This window comes from Mastigoproctus giganteus, chromosome 3 (assembly GCF_048544385.1).
Source record: "Mastigoproctus giganteus isolate SK-2022 chromosome 3, ASM4854438v1, whole genome shotgun sequence".
Lineage (NCBI taxonomy): Eukaryota > Metazoa > Arthropoda > Arachnida > Uropygi > Thelyphonidae > Mastigoproctus > Mastigoproctus giganteus.
In genome coordinates this window covers 171,025,927-171,043,393 of record NC_143577.1, presented here as the reverse complement: position 1 = coordinate 171,043,393, position 17,467 = coordinate 171,025,927, and the positions used below count along the sequence as shown (strand labels likewise).

At 36.0% G+C, this 17,467-nt stretch overlaps 1 protein-coding gene across 1 annotated transcript in view; it reads left to right on the top strand.

Annotated features, from left to right (window-relative positions):
- LOC150088409 (1-phosphatidylinositol 4,5-bisphosphate phosphodiesterase-like) overlaps positions 1-17,467 on the top strand; it is a 754,578-nt gene that overhangs the window by 537,654 nt on the left and 199,457 nt on the right. Inside the window, exons 23-24 of the mRNA XM_090370149.1 lie at positions 6,455-6,722; positions 15,913-16,012. Coding sequence (XP_090226275.1) covers positions 6,455-6,722; positions 15,913-16,012 — 368 coding nt within the window. The remainder of the gene's footprint in view (positions 1-6,454; positions 6,723-15,912; positions 16,013-17,467) is intronic.

The window sequence follows — 17,467 nt, the reverse complement described above, 5'->3', positions numbered from 1 at the left end:
TTTCTTGTATTCTATCTATCTTGTGAACTCCTCTGAGGGTTTGGTCGTCCCGGAGTATAAACAGAAAATTTATTTATTTATTTATAATTATGAAAGCTTCCTTGGACTCAGGGGAGGTGCGCAAATGTATCACAAATTCACAAAGGGGATTCAAAAGTTGACAAAAAGGTGGCAAAAAACTATAGACCTATTGTTTAACTTGTATTCCGGGGAAAATAATGGAATCACTGGTTAAAGAAGCATTGTAGGATAATCTAGACAAGACTGCAGTTATAGTTAAGATACAGCATAGGTTTGTTAAAGGGAGGTCTTGTCTGACCAGTTTGATTGGATACTATGATGTGGTCACAAAGGAACTGAATGCCAAAAATAATTCTGATATCAAATACTTGGATTTCAGGAAAGCTTTTGTTACTGTTGCACATGGAAGACTGCTGTACAAATTGGAGAGGTATGACATTAAGGGTAAGTTACTACAACTTAAAAAGGGATGGTTGAGTGCAAGAGAACAGAGAGTGGTAATCAATGGACACTGCTGTTCGTGGACAAATGTTGTTAGTGGAGTTTCCCCAGGGTTTGGTGTTGGGCCCATTGTTGTTTTGTATATTTATCAATGATATTGATGAAGGTATATCAGGTTTAATGTCCAAGTTTGCAGATCATACAAAGGTTGGCAGGGTTGTTAACGAAAGTATGCTACTCCAGCTGGATCTAGATAAGTTGGGAAAATGGGCTGAGAAGTGGCAACTGAAGTTTAACATTGACAAATGCAAAGTACTACATATGGTAGCAATAACTGAAGAGAAACATACAAACTGTGTTGTACTACACTCAGGGAAGTGGAAAGTGAAAAAGACTTGGGGGTAATTGTGCAGTCAAATATGATGTTTGCTGAGCAGTGCAGACGGGCTGCCAGGGCAGGTCATGGAGTCTTGTCAATGATATATAGGAATTTTGCTATTAGGGACAGGGAGATGATTATCCCATTATACAAGGCAATGGTCAGGCCACACCTAGAATACTGTGTACAGGTCTGGAGGCCTCATTTTAAGAAGGATGTAGAGTTGCTAGAAAGAGTACAAAGAAGGGCAACAAGATTGGTGAGAGGAACAAAGGGGTGCTCTTACCAAGAAAGGCTTAAGTTCTTCAAATTGCTGCGCCTGGAGAGTAGGCACCTATGAGGTGATCTGATTGAGGTGTATAAGGCCTTGAATCGGTTGAGCAAGCTGAATGCTGACGGGATTCTTCCTCTTGCTCAGACTAAGAACCTGAGGAGGCACAGTTTCAAATTGAGGAAAGATAGTTGCTGACGAGGCTACTAGGAGACGGTCGTGTTCAAAGCCGCTAAGTCGATTTTTCTTATTTATTGATTTGAAATTATTGTTTTTCCAAAACTTTTGATTTAAATTTAGTAGTATAACATTATTTTGCGATTTTCTGATTGATTTGGTGTATTTATTCTTTACTCGGCCTTGTAATTGCATAAAAGTATCGGTAAGGGTATCCACGTGTTTGCAACTCCGCTGAACGAGAAGTTCTTTAGCCATATTTAGCCGCTTGATTGAATATTTTTTACATCGAATTATTTCTGTAAGTAGCTTATAGACCTAGTAAGGATCGTTAGTTTATTCTGAATTGAGACAGCGAGATTTGAAAGTTAATTAATACTTAAGTGTCCGTAGATTTACTGTTTGTAACTTTCCCGCCTTTGTGATACGATAGTTATATGCCGTACTAGATAGCGTTAGTTGAACTTCGTTAGCAGTTAAATTGTACTTTTAAATAAATACATATAACGACTTATAACGAAATACAATTAATTATATTTAACATAATTAATAACATAACATAATTAATTAATAAATTAATAGAATCATGACTCAGACCAGAGCAGCAAAGCAAAAGGCTCAAGCTAACGAAAGTGCTGTGGCTCAGAGCAGAACTGAGGGGGGCAGTTGTCCTCTGACTCACAGCCTTATAAAATGCACTGTTTGCTTGATGTTTGCAGAGCAATCGGGTACGGGACACGATACTGCCATGGGGGATGTCTTTGTGTGTGCGCGATGCAAGGAGTGTATCGATATCAGGCAAGAATTCAGCGTTCTTGTGGGCCTATATGAGAGCTTGAAGGACAGGGTGGATGGATGCCCTCGAAGAAACTAAATCGAGGGGCCCATCAAGCTCTCAGCTGCCCACATCAACGCCAGAGCTTGCACTTGGGCATCACGTGACACAGAGGTAACCCCCAAGGCAGAATGCGCTGGTCCCGAAGGAACTAGTAGTTGTTGGTGACTCTATTGTCAGGGAAACGGGGAACATGCTTTGTAAAAAGGATAGGTGGAACAGGACCAGGGTATGTCTGCCAGGGGCAAAGGTTGATGACGATGTAGAGCGAATATCATCTTTTAAGGGCACTAAAGGTGATATAGTTGTACACGATGTGATATAGTTGTACACCTAATGATATTAAGAGTAGGAGATTGACAGAATTACTTAACAAGTACAGGTAACTGTTGAACAAAAGCCGAGAATTAGGGTTGAATTTGAAAGTGTCTGCAATTCTGCCCAGACACGATAGGAGGGAGTATATGATGAGAGCCTTGTCGATCAATTCGGCCCTGGAAAGATTGTGCAAGGCTCGAGGGGTAGAATTTTTTTCAGCCTGGACTGTACTTGTTAACAGGAGAGATTGCTTCTACAGGGATGGGATACACTTAAATAGAAAGGGTGCAAGAATATTTGCTGATCTATCGAGGCAGTGTTAGGTGGGTCGGAAAACTGCTAGTTGGGGGGGATACAAGGACTAATAGATTGCTTATCAGCAGTGATTCTTCATGCATTAAGAATCTGCAGATAAATGAAGCACTAGGTGGCAGTGATCACAGTGTGCTGAAGTGGGATTTACCCAAAGAGGTAACTACCATTAGGAGTAAAGGGAAGGGTTATTGCTTCCGTAAAGGCGACTACGATGGACTGAGACAGTATTTAAATTCTATACAGTGGGACCAACTGATGATGTGACCAACAGCAAATTCAAAATGGGAAGCATTCAAAGAACTTATCTTGGAAGCTACTAGGCTTTACATACCAACTAAGAAATATTGTTCAAGGTTTAAGCCAAAATGGATGTCAGATGAACTAATGAGGCATATGGCAGAGAAGAAAAATGCATGGGATACTTACAAATTAACACATGACACAGAAGCCTGTGATAGATACAAGTTGATATGCAACCAAGTTACAAAAGAGGTTAGGCAGGGGAAGGCAGATTACGAGAAATCCTTGGCAAGGGATGCAAAGAAAAACAGCAAAGAGTTCTTTACTTATTTAAACTCTAGAAGGAAGGGGATGAATCAGATTGGTCCACTTGATATTGATGAGTCGACTGTTGATGATCCTGCTCAGGTAGCTAACAAACTAAATGAATATTTTGCATCGACATTCACACATGAGGAGTTATCCAGCGAGGGGAATGTCAGAGGGGTATTCAACTCTAGCAGTAAGCTACAGAATCTTGAAATAACTGGGAGTAAAGTGGAGGAGAAACTGTTGAAGAAAAACACAAGAAAGGCACCCGGGGTGGATGGGATCTATCCAGTTATATTAAAGGAGGCAGCAAAGGAAGTAAGCAAACCCTTAGCCATAATTATGAGAGCTTCCTTGAACTCAGGGGAGGTACCCATAGACTGGAAATGTGCAAATGTGACCCCAATTCACAAAGGAGGATCAAAGGCCGACACAAGTAATTATAGACCTGTGAGCTTAACTTCTGTTCCAGGAAAATTAATGGAGGCACTAGTTAAAGAAGCACTGCAGGATCATTTAGAAGTGGTAATCAATGGACACTGCTCATCGTGGACTAATGTTATTAGTGGAGTCCCTCAGGACTCAGTGTTGGGTCCATTATTGTTTTCTGTATTTATAAATGATATTGATGATGGTATATCAAGCTTAATGTCCAAGTTTGCAGACGATACAAAGATTGGCAGGATTTTCAAGGACACTACTGACACTATGCTGCTGCAACAGGGTCTGGAAAGGTTGAGCAGATGGGCTGAGAGGTGGCAAATGAAGTTTAACATTGACAAATGTAAAGTACTACACATGGGAAACAGCAACCACAGAGCAACGTATCAACTCTGTGGTACTACACTGACAGTGGTAGAGAATGAAAGGGACTTGGGGGTGGTTGTGCAGGCAGATATGAAGTTCTCTGAGCAGTGCAGACGGGCTGCAAGAGTAGCTCATGGAGTATTGTCAATGATATACAGGAATTTTTCCAGCAGGGATAAGGAGGTGATTAATCCCTTGTATAAGGCAATGGTCAGGCCACACCTAGAGTTCTGTATACAGGTCTGGAGGCCTCATTTCAAGAAGGATGTAGAGCTGCTGGAACGAGTACAGAGAAGGGCAACAAGATTAGTGAATGGAACAAAGGGGTGCTCTTACGAAGAAAGGCTTAAGTTTTGCAAATTACAGTGTCTGGAGACTAGGCTCCAGCGAGGTGATCTGATAGATGTGTATAAAGCCTTGAATGGTTTGAGCATGCTCAATGCTGATGGGATTCTTCCTCTAGCTCAGAATAATCACCTGAGAGGGCATAAATTCAAATTGAGGAAAGACAGATGTAGGATAGACGTGTGGAAATTTGCCTTTAGCCAGTGGGTGGTTGGTTGGTGGAACAGACTTCCATCCCTTGTAGTGGAGGTTGATAGCCTAAATAAGTTTAAGGCTCAGCTGGACAGGTATTTTGAACGAACAGAAGGGTGAAGTGGAAGTGGGTTTTTTTTTTTTTTTTTTTTTTGGCTGATGCTGCATAAGCTTGCTTTCTTGCATCAAATGCCTCTACTAATGCTAATGCTAATGCTAACAGATGTGTAGAAATTTGCCTTTTGCCAGCGGGTAGTTGATTGGTGGAACAGGCTTCCATCTTTTGTTGTAGAAGCTAATAGCCTAAATAAATTTAAGGCTGAGCTGGTTGTTGTGTTGTTGTTGTTATTTAGTTTTTAGAAGCATTCACAACTAAGGCCATATTGCTCTGGGGATATGCGGTGGTCATTTGGTGACTTTCCGCATCCTCCATATTTGGTGGTCACGGGCTCGAACCCCGGTCTAATCAATGAGCGTGTGCTACGCACTGCTGTTCCTGCCCCACCTGGCTACAGAGGCACCAGGCTGAGCTGGACAGGCATTTGGAACAAATGGAGGGGTGAAATGGGAGCTTTTTTTTTTTTTTTTTGTCAAGTTTTTTTGGCTGATGCTGCATAAGCTTGCTTTCTTGTATCGTATGCCTCTAACATTAGCATTAGCTAATGCTAATGTTAGAATAGATGGTAATGAACAGGCAGACCAAGCAGCAAAACAAGCAAAAAGCCCAATTAAAACAAACCATAAAAATACCATATCTAGGCTGTACTATAAAATTACAATCCGAAATAGCAGGAAAAAACATGCCAATAACAAATTATTTCAAATAAAACCACTGTTACAACAATGGAAAACCAGTACAAGACCCTAACAGACAGAAAGAAGTTATAGTAAGTAGATTAAGAATAGGACACACCAATTTATCCACTCCAACTGCTCCAAGCTGAAACTCCACCACAGTACTCTGACTGTCAAACAATACTAACAATCTAACATTGACTGCCCTAACTTTATAGAGAATGTCAAGTTGCATTTAAATCCTTAAAAGCAACTATTTCATTACAAGCAATTTTAACAGATAGACCCAATATATCAGAAGTTTTCCAGTTCCTGAAACTTCTAAATTATTATAATTTAGAATTTAATATAATCATAAATATAATCATACCAAAAAACAATAGGTAATGATCCATAAAACATAAATTTCAGCGCATTATGGCCATAGAAGCTTATGCGACAGAAAAATACCCAAAACAACCAACTAGTGTCTGGAAACTTGGAGCCTACAAGGAGACTTGATTAAAGTGTTTAAGACTTTAAATAGACTGAGTAAACTAAATGCTGATGGGATCCTTACTCTTTCTTAGACAACAGACATGGGGGGGTTAAATAAAAGTTTAAATTGAAAAGGATGTTGCAGGATAGATGTGCAAAAATTTGCTTTCAACTAGTGTGGATCATTTGAATAAATTTAAGGAAGGATTAGATTGTTAGAGGAGATGTACTGATAAGGTTTTTTTTTTTTTAATTTTTTTATTTATTTATTTTGGCTGATGTTGTATAAGCTTTCTTTCTTGCCACTGCCAATAATGAAAGTAATTTTACTTGTATTTTGAATTTATGTAATGTTAGAACATAAGTTACAATTTACAATTGTATAATCCTAAGCTAGACCTGGCCATCTTTTTGAGTTGTGCAAATTTTAAATCATTCTGTATTAGCATATTTTATTTTTAATGTTTAATTTAAAATTTGTTTCCAAATGTATGCATACATTTCTTATTCCCTTTTTTTTTAATATGTACAGTTACCTTCTAAAACCAGACTTCATGAGGAGATTAGATAAAACATTTGATCCTTTTGCTGAATCACCAGTTGATGGTGTCATTGCTGCACAGTGTTCTGTACGAGTAATCTCTGGCCAGTTTTTGTCAGACAAAAAAGTTGGTACGTATGTTGAAGTTGATATGTATGGTCTTCCTACTGATACCATAAGAAAAGAGTTTCGAACAAGAATGGTTCCTGCTAATGGGCTGAATCCAGTGTATAATGAAGAGCCATTCATCTTTAGAAAAGTTAGTTTGTTATTATTATTACATAAATAAATTAAAAGAAACATTTTTATCATATCTCTGTTGACTTTTTTCTCCCCTCTTTAACTCTCAAATTTAAAAACATACAGTAATGGAAATGGGATAGGCTTTCTTGTGATAAAAAGGAATAACTGTATAATAGTTAGTTATACACCTAATATGTAAATATGTAGAATGAATTATTAATGTTATTAAGATGCAAGCACTTTTAGAACAGAGAGGAGAGTGTTCTTTTCTTTTCTTTTTTTTTAACTCAGGAGCAGTAACATTCCAAATTCCAATTAAATAGAAACATTCCAAATAAAATAGAAACAGTTGGGCCACTCAGTCCCACCTGTTTCTGTTTTATTTCTGAAAAAAGTAGTAGTATTTGCCATATAGTGTAAGGATACCACAGGCTTTTACTACACTAATCAAAAAAAAAAAAAAAAAAAAAAAAAAAACCAAGTAGATAAGAAAATACAAATTATGTGCTTCCCAACTTATATAGTTCAACTATCCAATTGACTTTTGAATTTATTCAAACTGTCAGCCTCAACCACTTGTGCAGGCAAGTTTTTGATTTTATAAAAATTTTTCTTGCAGTATAATAATGCTTAACCTGTTCCTAATTTGGAAAACAAAAAAAAAAAAAAAAAAACTATAAACATGAATTTTAGTCAGTTCCATTTTCAAACTCATAAGACCATTAATCTAATGAAAATTCAAAGCATGCATAGTATGTTTTGTTAATTTCCCTTAACTTTGTGTAAACATATCACATATCGCTTCAAAAATTACTCAAATCAAACTTTGTGTGTATTATTTTGGAAGCTAGCCAGAGGATGAGCCACTAATCTTGAACTGACAATTAATATACAAAAGATATTTTTCAAGTGGACTGTAAAGCCCAGTGCCAATGTAACCAGGTTAAATGGAATTATTGTTTTTGGTTGGTACTAGCTGATTGTCAGAAGATAGTTTTTAATTAAAGATTTTGCTCTTAGTTGAGAGAAGTTGTTGTTAAAGAAGTCCATTGAAACTATGATATTATTTAAGGGATCACTTATTGGCTGTGGTGAGGATTAGCAATTGAGAGACAACTAGATCATTTGAGCCTCAAACTGCAACAACATACTGTTCACAAAAAAAATAAGATGAAGAAAAGGTTCTAGTCTTGGATGTAAACTGAGAATTTTTAAATTATATAGCATACAAGGGCATCTCCGTAGCCAGGTGGGCAGGAGCAGCAGTGCATAGCACACGCTTCTTGATTAGACTGGGGTTCGAACCCGTGACCACCAAATACGGAGGATGCGGAATGGTCAGGAAATGACCCCCCCGCATATCTCCGAAGCAATATGGCCCCAGTTTCTAATGCTCCTAAAAACCAAATAACAACAACAGCATACAATGTTTCTATATCATTTTATCATCTGTGCTAAATGTCTAAAAATAAAGTGGATATAAACTTACACTTTTTTCCCATTCTTGAATATAAGCTGTTAATGACTGTGAGTAGACAGAGGCGGGCCGTCCAGAGGGTCAAAGGGGTACACTGCACCTGGGTGCCAAAGTTCAAGGGGTGTCTGAAAACCTGAAACTTATATACACATATTAAGAAATTTTTAAAGGGGGTGCCAAATTTCAATTAGCACCTGGGCACAAAATTGCAATTGGCACACGGGCACCACATACCCTAGCATTGTAATATCCTAACAACCAAAAACAAAAAAATTTTTTTTTATTAAAATCCATTAAATATGTGAACATGAATTCTGTTATTTCTCCAGCATAGTTTTCAGTCATGAGTTGCATCACTGATTGTTTTTTATAACCTAAAAAAATGTTTTATGGATCTGTGTTTGTATAAAAAGTGCACCATGTACTGCTCGAGTATTATTCCCTACAGTTCTTGTTTTTCTTTGTTTTTTTTTTTTTTTGTGGTCCTGGAATTTGGCTGTAAGGTAATGAGAAAATATAATTTTTTAAATAAGAAGACCACTGAAAAATAAAGAATAAAATTTAAAATGCACCAATTTATAACTATTAATTTTTTTTCCCAAAAAAAGTCATTGGTGACCTGCATACTACAGTATATCTGAATATCTGAAAATTTGGTTTTTTTTGACATGCTTGCTAGATGATTAATAATGTATATTTAAATGAGTGTATTGTCAATGCAAATGCACATTTAAATTCAAAGCATATTTTAACTAAGAACACTTTCAAATCTTTGCTGCTGTTATGCAGTTGATTAGCAGTTATCATGGTAGTAGTAGACAAGCTATGTATATTTTATTTGAACAATGTGTATGGATTTACAACATAATTTGCATACCAAATGGGCTGACTAATCTTGCTACCTGAGATCAACCGACTACAGTTTTAGTGGATAAACTTTAAGAATTCTTTCAGTCCCCAACAAAATTTCAACTCAGACCTCTCCAAATGAATGACAGTTGGAAAACCCACTGTACTGTAAATGGAGGCAGAGACAGTGTTAGCCTTGTGCAATTGTTCAGAGTCTTGTGCTTTCATGAGGCCTTACAATCAAATTTACACTTTGTATAAATTTATTTTTCCTATTTTTTGTTTGTTTTGTTTTGAATGAATATATTAGCATTAGCATTAGTAGAGGCATATGACGCAAGAAAGCAAGCTTATATAGCATCAGCCAAAAAAAAAAAAAAAAAAACCCTCCCATTTCACCCATCCATTCACTCCAAATGTTTGTCTAGTTCTGTTTCAACTCAGACCTCTATATATAAGGAAAGAACCCCTCATGCCACAATAGCCAGATGGTACAATGAATTTAACTATGGCTAGAAATCTGTTGAAAGTGATCAGGGGTGCAGAACACTGTCACATGCTGTCAGTACCAAAACAACTGCTGCTACAGAAAAATTCATCATGAAGGATCAGTATATAAAGGTTTCAGAGATTGCTAGCAATACATATATCCATTAATACCATCAAAAAGATCAGTCATTATGAACATCAATCCATCTAAAATGACAACTACAAATTGACTCCCACAAAAATTTGCTCATACATAATCATCAATATCATGTTGAGACATCCACTCAGTGTTTGGCTATTTTCCATACCACCCCAGGAATTTATAGGATTGTTCCTAGTGATGAGACATAGGTTCATTCATGCATCATTGATCACTCATGATTAATTTTTCTACAGCTGCAAAAATCCAATGATAACAATGAAAGCACACATTGCTTTCACAAAAAGCCTCCTTGCAAAAAATTCCACTTTTATTATCACCAGAAAGAATATGACTATGATCTTTTGGGATTGTGAAGGAATCTTTGTTAATTATTAACTAAAAATTCTTAGTTAATTATTAACCAAAAGGTAACTATAAAAAGTAACAATGAGTAGTGAGTACTATATTCATTTAATTTTATGTTGCAGATTCTATCAAATCTGAATGGTTTGGGAAAAAGTATCAAAAGGGTTTTGTTTTACCTCCATGACCAAGCATGTATTTTTAGAGAGTTGTTCAGCATAGCATTGAAGAATCATTATGAGTATCTTAATGTAAATTTAATAGTCTTAAATCTAATCTTTATGGGAACAGATTTTCATATGATAGTGATGATAAAGGCAGCTGTTAATGTCTGTTTTTAAGAGCAACTTTCAGAATTTTATTTAACAGATATTGAAAGCCTGCAGGAAAAATGGAAAACATGTATATCGAAGTACAAGGACAATATATTGAAAATTAAATTATAACTGAAACTAGCATAATTTTTTATACCTGAGCTGCAAAGCTTTTTTTTTTTTAATGCCCCTCTTATGGTAAAAGTTCAGAGTACCATATTGACTAGAGAGGTATGCAGATTCTCTTGAATTCAGTGAACCCATAGGACATAATGCTGCCTCTGATCTTAAGCATGATTTCAATTCACTTTCAATACAATTAAAAATACTATACTAAACTTATATCTCAATGCAGTAATAACACTATGTATATTTCAGGTTTGAGCTTACAGTATATGTATTTCGTATCTCTTACCAAGTTTACGTTATATGAATTACATATCTCCTATCAAGTTTAAGTTAGCATTAGCATTAGTAGAGGCATACGATGCAAGAAAGCAAGCTTATTCAGCATCAGCCAAAAAAAAAAGAAAACCCAGTCCCATTTCACCCCTCCATTCGTTCAAGATACCTGACCAGCTGAGCCTTAAATTTATTTAGGCTATCAACTTCCACAACAAGGGATGGAAGTCTGTTCCACCAACCAACTACCCGCTGGCTAAAGGCAAATTTCTGCACATCTATCTTACATCTGTCTTTCCTCAATTTAAATTTATGCCCTCTCAGGTGATTATTCTGAGCAAGAGGAAGAATCCCATTGGTATTGAGCATGCTCAAACAATTCAAGGCTTTATACACCTCTATCAGATCACCTCGCCAGTGCCTAGTCTCCAGACACTGTAATTTGCAAAACTTAAGCCTTTCTTCGTAAGAGCAACCCTTTGTTCCATTCACTAATCTTGTTGCCCTTCTCTGTACTCATTCCAGCAGCTCTACATCCTTCTTGAAAGTTATATGTATTATGTTATACCATTCCTTTATAAATTCTAAGTAGTTATAATAGAGAATAAATTTAACTATATATTGCCAACCTACGTGATTCGAACTCTTGCACAAGCTATTTGCAATACTGTATCTTTGCCAAATCACTGATACTAAAAGCTTTACAAATATTAATGTTGTATATTACAGACTATGTGATAAAGTTAAATTATTAAAACATATAAGTAGTGCTACAAATTATAGTTTATAATCCTCTTCTGATACTGATTACACTGCTGCAAGCTTACACAGAAACTTCCAGTATCTGCTATATCAATATGAAGATGGTGGCAGCAGAATTCAAACATTCCTTTTGATACAACAGAGTACCAGCAGAAATGAACTGAGGTTTTTTAAGCAATTACAAAGGCCAAGTAAGAAATAAACACACCAATTTAATCACAAAAAAATACTACACTACTAAATTTAAATCAAAAGTAAAACAATAATTTCACATCAATAAATAAAATTCTACTTAGTGACTTGCGAAACACATGAAACTCCCGTAACCTCAACAGCAGAAAGGGGATGCCAGAAGTTTATCAAACTAACAAAGACCTAAATGATTTTATAATAACTGAAGGGAAAGTTGAAGAGGAATTGTTGAAGTTATACATAAGAAAGGCACATAAGATGGGTGGGATCTATCCAATTATATATAGTGAGGTAGCAAAGGAAGTAAGCAAACCATTAGTCATAATTGCGAGTGCATTCTTGGATTCGGGCAAGGTTCCCGTGGACCGGAGATGTGCTAATGTATCTTTAATTCACAAAAGGGAATCAAAGGGTGACATGAGTAATTACAGACCTGTTAGTTTAACTTCTGTTCCAGGAAAATCGTGGTCACTCAAAAGAAGTAATGCAGAATCATCGAGACCAGTGGCTCCCAAACTACTGAGATCTGCGGACCCCACCACACACACACACACACACACACACACACACACTACTTGATACCCCCTTCTGAATGTTTGTAGATCCCAGTTTGGGAAACACTGATCTAGATAAAGCTGCAATCATACTTTAGACACTGCATGGGTTTGTTAAGGGGAAATCTTGTCTGACTAATTTGATTGGATACTACAATGTGATCACAAAGGAACTGGATACAAAAATTAATTTTTTTATCGTATACTTGGATTTCAGGATACCTTTTGATACTGTTTCACGTAAAAGACTGTTGTACAAATTAAAGAATTGGTATTAAGAACAAGTTGCTGCTATGGATAAAGGGATGGTTGAGTGGGAGAAAAAAGCGAGTGGTAATCAGTGGAGACTGCTCTTTGTGGGCTATTGTTGTTAGTGGAGTCCCCAGAGTTTGGCCCATTGTTGTTTTCTGTATTTATCAGTGATACTGATGAAGGCATATCAGGATTAGTGTCAAAGTTTTCAGATCATGCAAATGCTGACAGGGTGCTTAATGACAGGAATGATGGTATGCTACTGCAGCAGGGTCTAGAAAAGTTAGGCAGATGGACTGAGATATGGCAGTTGAAGTTTAATATTGATAAATGTAAAGTACTGCATATGCATAGCAGTTATCCAAAAGTAATGTACCAACTGTGTACATTACTTTTGGTAATGGAAAATGAAAAAGATTTGGGATAATTGTGCACATGGATATGAAATTCTCAGAACAGTGACAACAGGCCACCAGGACAACTCATAGGGTTTTGTGAATGATATATACTGGAATTTTGTTAGCAGGGATAAGGATGTGATTATCTTATTGTATAAGGCAATCAGATTATCTTATTGTATAAGTCAGGTCACATCTTGAGTACTGCAGGTCTGGAGGCTTCATTTTAAGAAGGATGTAGAGCTGCTTGAACGAGTATAGAGAAGGGAAACGATGTTGGTGAAGGTAACAAAGGGGGGTGCTCTTACCAAGAAAAGTTTCAGTTCTGCAAATTGCGGTGTCTGGAGACTAGGCACGCACAAGGTGATCTCACTGAGGTGTTTAAAGCTTTGAATGAATTGAGCAACCTCAATGCTGATGGGATTCTTTTTCTTACCCAGACCATACACACTGAGGGGACACAAATTCAAATGAGGAAGGACAATTGCAGAATAGATACACAGAAGTTTGCCTTGTGGTTGATTGCTGGAACAAACTTCCATCTGTTGTTGGGGAAGTTGACAGCTTAAATTCAAGGAATAACTAGAAAAACTATTGGAGGAAATGAATAGGTGAAATGGCAAGTCTTTTTTTTTTTTTTTGGCTGATGCTGTATAAACTTGCTTTCTTGCATTATTTGTCACTGCTAATGCTAGTGGTAAATACAGAATCAAAGTGCAAAATATCACTGAATTGTCTAAAAAAGAAAAGGTAATCTTTCTGATATAATGTTTTAGTTTATTTATTGGCTGTGATACTTGTTTGAAAACTGTTCATTATTCTTTCTGAAGTTCCATTTTATTTCTTGATGCAAAATTCACAGCACTTTATTAATCAGTTGCCATTGTATTATTTACAGTCTTGGTCTTTATAGGTTTATCCAGATTTTCTCTTTCAGACTTGCATCTTCTAAGGTTGCAGTGAAAAAATAGTATTCCATTTTTTGGGTTATAAAAGTTTATAAAAGTATCTAGATGTAGTTATTGTCAGTACATAAAATTTATAAAATTGAAGATGTTTTACACTGTAATTTACTTGCTTACCTTTTTAGGCAACCCTGGATTGCAAGATTGTCTTAAAAAGTAGGCAAGTTAAAAGGTAGGCAACCCTGCAATCCAGGATTGCCTTATACTACTGCTGCGGGAGCAGTAGACTAATAAGAGCAATTACAGATCTGTCAGTTTAACTTCTGCTCCAGAGAAAATAGTGGAGTCTCTAGTTAAAGAAGCAATGCAGGATCATCTAGACAAGACTGCAGATATAGTTCGGACACAGCGTGGGTTTGTTAAGTGAAATCTTGCTTGATCATTTTGATTGGATACTACGATGTGGTCACAACTGGTGAACTGGTGATGTGGCGAACTGGATTCGAAAAATAATTTTGATGTCATATACTTAGATTTCAGGAAATTTTTTGATATTGTTGCACATAAAAGACTCCTGTACAAATTGGAGCAGTATGGCATTAAAGGCAAGTTGCTACAATGGATAAAAGGATGATTGAGTGGGAATGATGGTATGCTACATCAGAGAGTGATAATCAGTGGACTGCTCTTTATAGACTAATGTTATTTTTCATCCCCCAGGGTTCAGTGTTGGAACCATTATTGTTTTCTATATTTATCAATGTTATTGATGAACGTATATTAGACTTAATGTCCAAGTTTGCCAATGATACGATACAAAGGTTAACAGGATTGTTAATGACAGTAATGATGGTATGCTACTGCAACAGGATCTAGAAAAATTGGGCAGATGAGCTGAGAGGTTGCAACTAAAGTTTAGCATTGACAAATGCAGGGTACTGCATATGGGTAGCAATAACCCCAGAATAATGAACCAATTGCACAGTACTACACTCAGGGTAGTGGAGAATCCAAAAGACCTGAGGGTAATTGTGCAGTCAGATATGAAGCTTTCAGAGCATTGCAAACAGGCTGCCAAACCAACTCATGGGGTCTTGTCAGTGAACTTTGCTAGCAGGAATAAGGAGGTGATTATCACTGTGTATAAAGCATATCACTGTGTCAGGCCACACCTTGAGTACTGCATACAGATCTGGAGGCCTCATTTTAGGAAGGATGTAGAGCAGCACCTGCAGATTAAGCCCCTATGAGGTGATATGATTCAGATGTTTAAGGCTTTGAATGGTTTGAGCAAGCTCAATGCTGATGGGATTCTTCCTCTTGCTCAGATTATGCACTTGAGAGGGCATAATTTCAAATTGAGGAAAGACAGTTTCAGAATAGATGTGCAGAAATTTGCCTTTAGCCAGCTGAATGATTGTTTGTTGGAACAAACTTCCATCTATCTTTGTGGATATGGATAGCTTAAATAGATTCAATGAAGAACTGGACAAACTTTTGGAGTGAGTGGATAGGTGATATGGGAAGTGTGGTTTTTTTTTTTTTGGTTGACGCTGTATAAACATATATTTCAAACCCCACAAAAACCTCTCTGGAGATATCAGAAAGTATGCAAAAGCAAATTAAAGAATGTTAAATTGGATATCAAAAGCAAATGAAAATGGAAATTTTTAAAGAAGGCATTTATGGATTTTCTCTAAGCAACATGAAACAAGTAAGTTAATGATTATTCTTATCAAAAATAAGTAGCAGCTGATGAGATATGACCAAAATTAATTTTTCTTATATCTGCAGGCTACATCTGATTCTAGCATGAATGTTACATGATATTGAAATTCAAAATAGCAGTGAGAAATAAAAACCATTTATTCAATAAGAGTCATTGAAATAATGTATAATATAGACTTTTAACAACAGTATTAAACTATTATAGTTAAGTCATTCATATATGATAGTAATATATTTCCCTATATTACAGAATGCTGCATGACAGATAACATATGAATCTGTAGATAACATGAAATACCTTGCTATTTCATATTATCTACTAATAATAATTTGAATACCAAAATTAAACAATTATAAAAAATGGTGAATTTTATTTTAGGTGGTTCTTCCAGATTTAGCAGTGATTAGGATTGCTGTTTATGATGAGAACAGTAAAATGCTTGGGCAACGTATATTACCAATGGATGGTTTGCAAGCAGGTAAGTCATGAATTTGTTTATGTGTAATGTAAAAAAAAAAATAATCTTCCACTATAATGAGACAAAAGTTCTAGAAGGCAGAAACTGTTCAGAAGTTATGCAGAATTAGCCCACAAGCAGTTGCTCTCCCTCTTCAAAGTGTGCCAAAAAAAAAAAATTAAATTAAATTAAACTTAACCCACTGACAGTTATTTGAAATCATATACAAGATATTGTTAACTAACAATTTGGATAATAAATATGCATATCTTATCTGACACATTTTTACTTGGCACTGAATGGAAATTGTTGCAAGAAAAAATTAAAAGAAAAATTAAATGAATGAAAAAAAGTTAAAAAATAAATACTGAAAGGATAAAAATATGTGCGACTACCATACTTTAAAACGTCATTGTTCAGCTAGCAGAGCCAGATTAAGGCAAAAGCTACCTAGGCTGCAGCCTAAGGTGGCAGAAAAATATGAACAAACAAAAAATTATTAAAAACTTAACAGAAACGTAAATGAAGTGATGGAAAATATTTTAATTTTTTTTAAATGTGAAGATTTAACAGAAACAAATCATCAGATGACAGAACAAAAAACAAGTTTTTATTTTAATACATATGCAATTACATTATGTATAATAAAATGTAGAATTAAATGAGCTTTGCATATAGGAAATACAAGAAATTTATCAAAATTTGACACTGTGATTATTTTCCTTCAGTATTTAGAAATGCAATTATATCTTGAAGTTATTTTTGCCCCTTCAGTTCACTAATTAGCTATTTACATGAAATAATATGTAACAACTTATTATTTCACTAATAAGAAGCACAGTTCTGAGAACAGAAACTATGATGGGATGAAAGTAATGGTGAAGCACAGCAGTTCTTATTTTAAAGACATCCTCTAAGCAAAATAATAATTGCCATATTTTTTATCATCATTGGTATGTTCAGAATTGAGTCCAGATTTTTAAGCACCCAAATGCAAACAAGAAAATTTAACCCTCCTTCTACATAATTCGCACAGATATAAGTAATGCGGAACTGGAATTTGGGGAATACAATGTGTATAGAAAGGATAGACAGGACAGGAGGGGAGGAGGGGTTATGCTATTAGTTAAGAAACACATAAAGTCCAAGGAAGTGAAGCCAGTCGACATTGATGGACAGGGCAGTGTCGAGTCAGTTTGGTGTGACATAAGCATAGGGAAATCAAAATTGAGAGTAGGAGTGTGCTATAGGCCTAATGACTCTGATGAGTATAATAAGATATTGTACAGGGAAATAGAGTGAGCCAGTAAATCAGAGAGTCTTATAATGGGGGATTTTAATTTCCCAGATATTGACTGGAATTTGTGGATTGGTCACTCGCACACTAGCAAGGCTTTTGTGGATTTATTGGATGATTGTTTTCTACATCAGCATGTTCGTGAGGCAACAAGAGGGAGCAATACTCTTGATCTGATT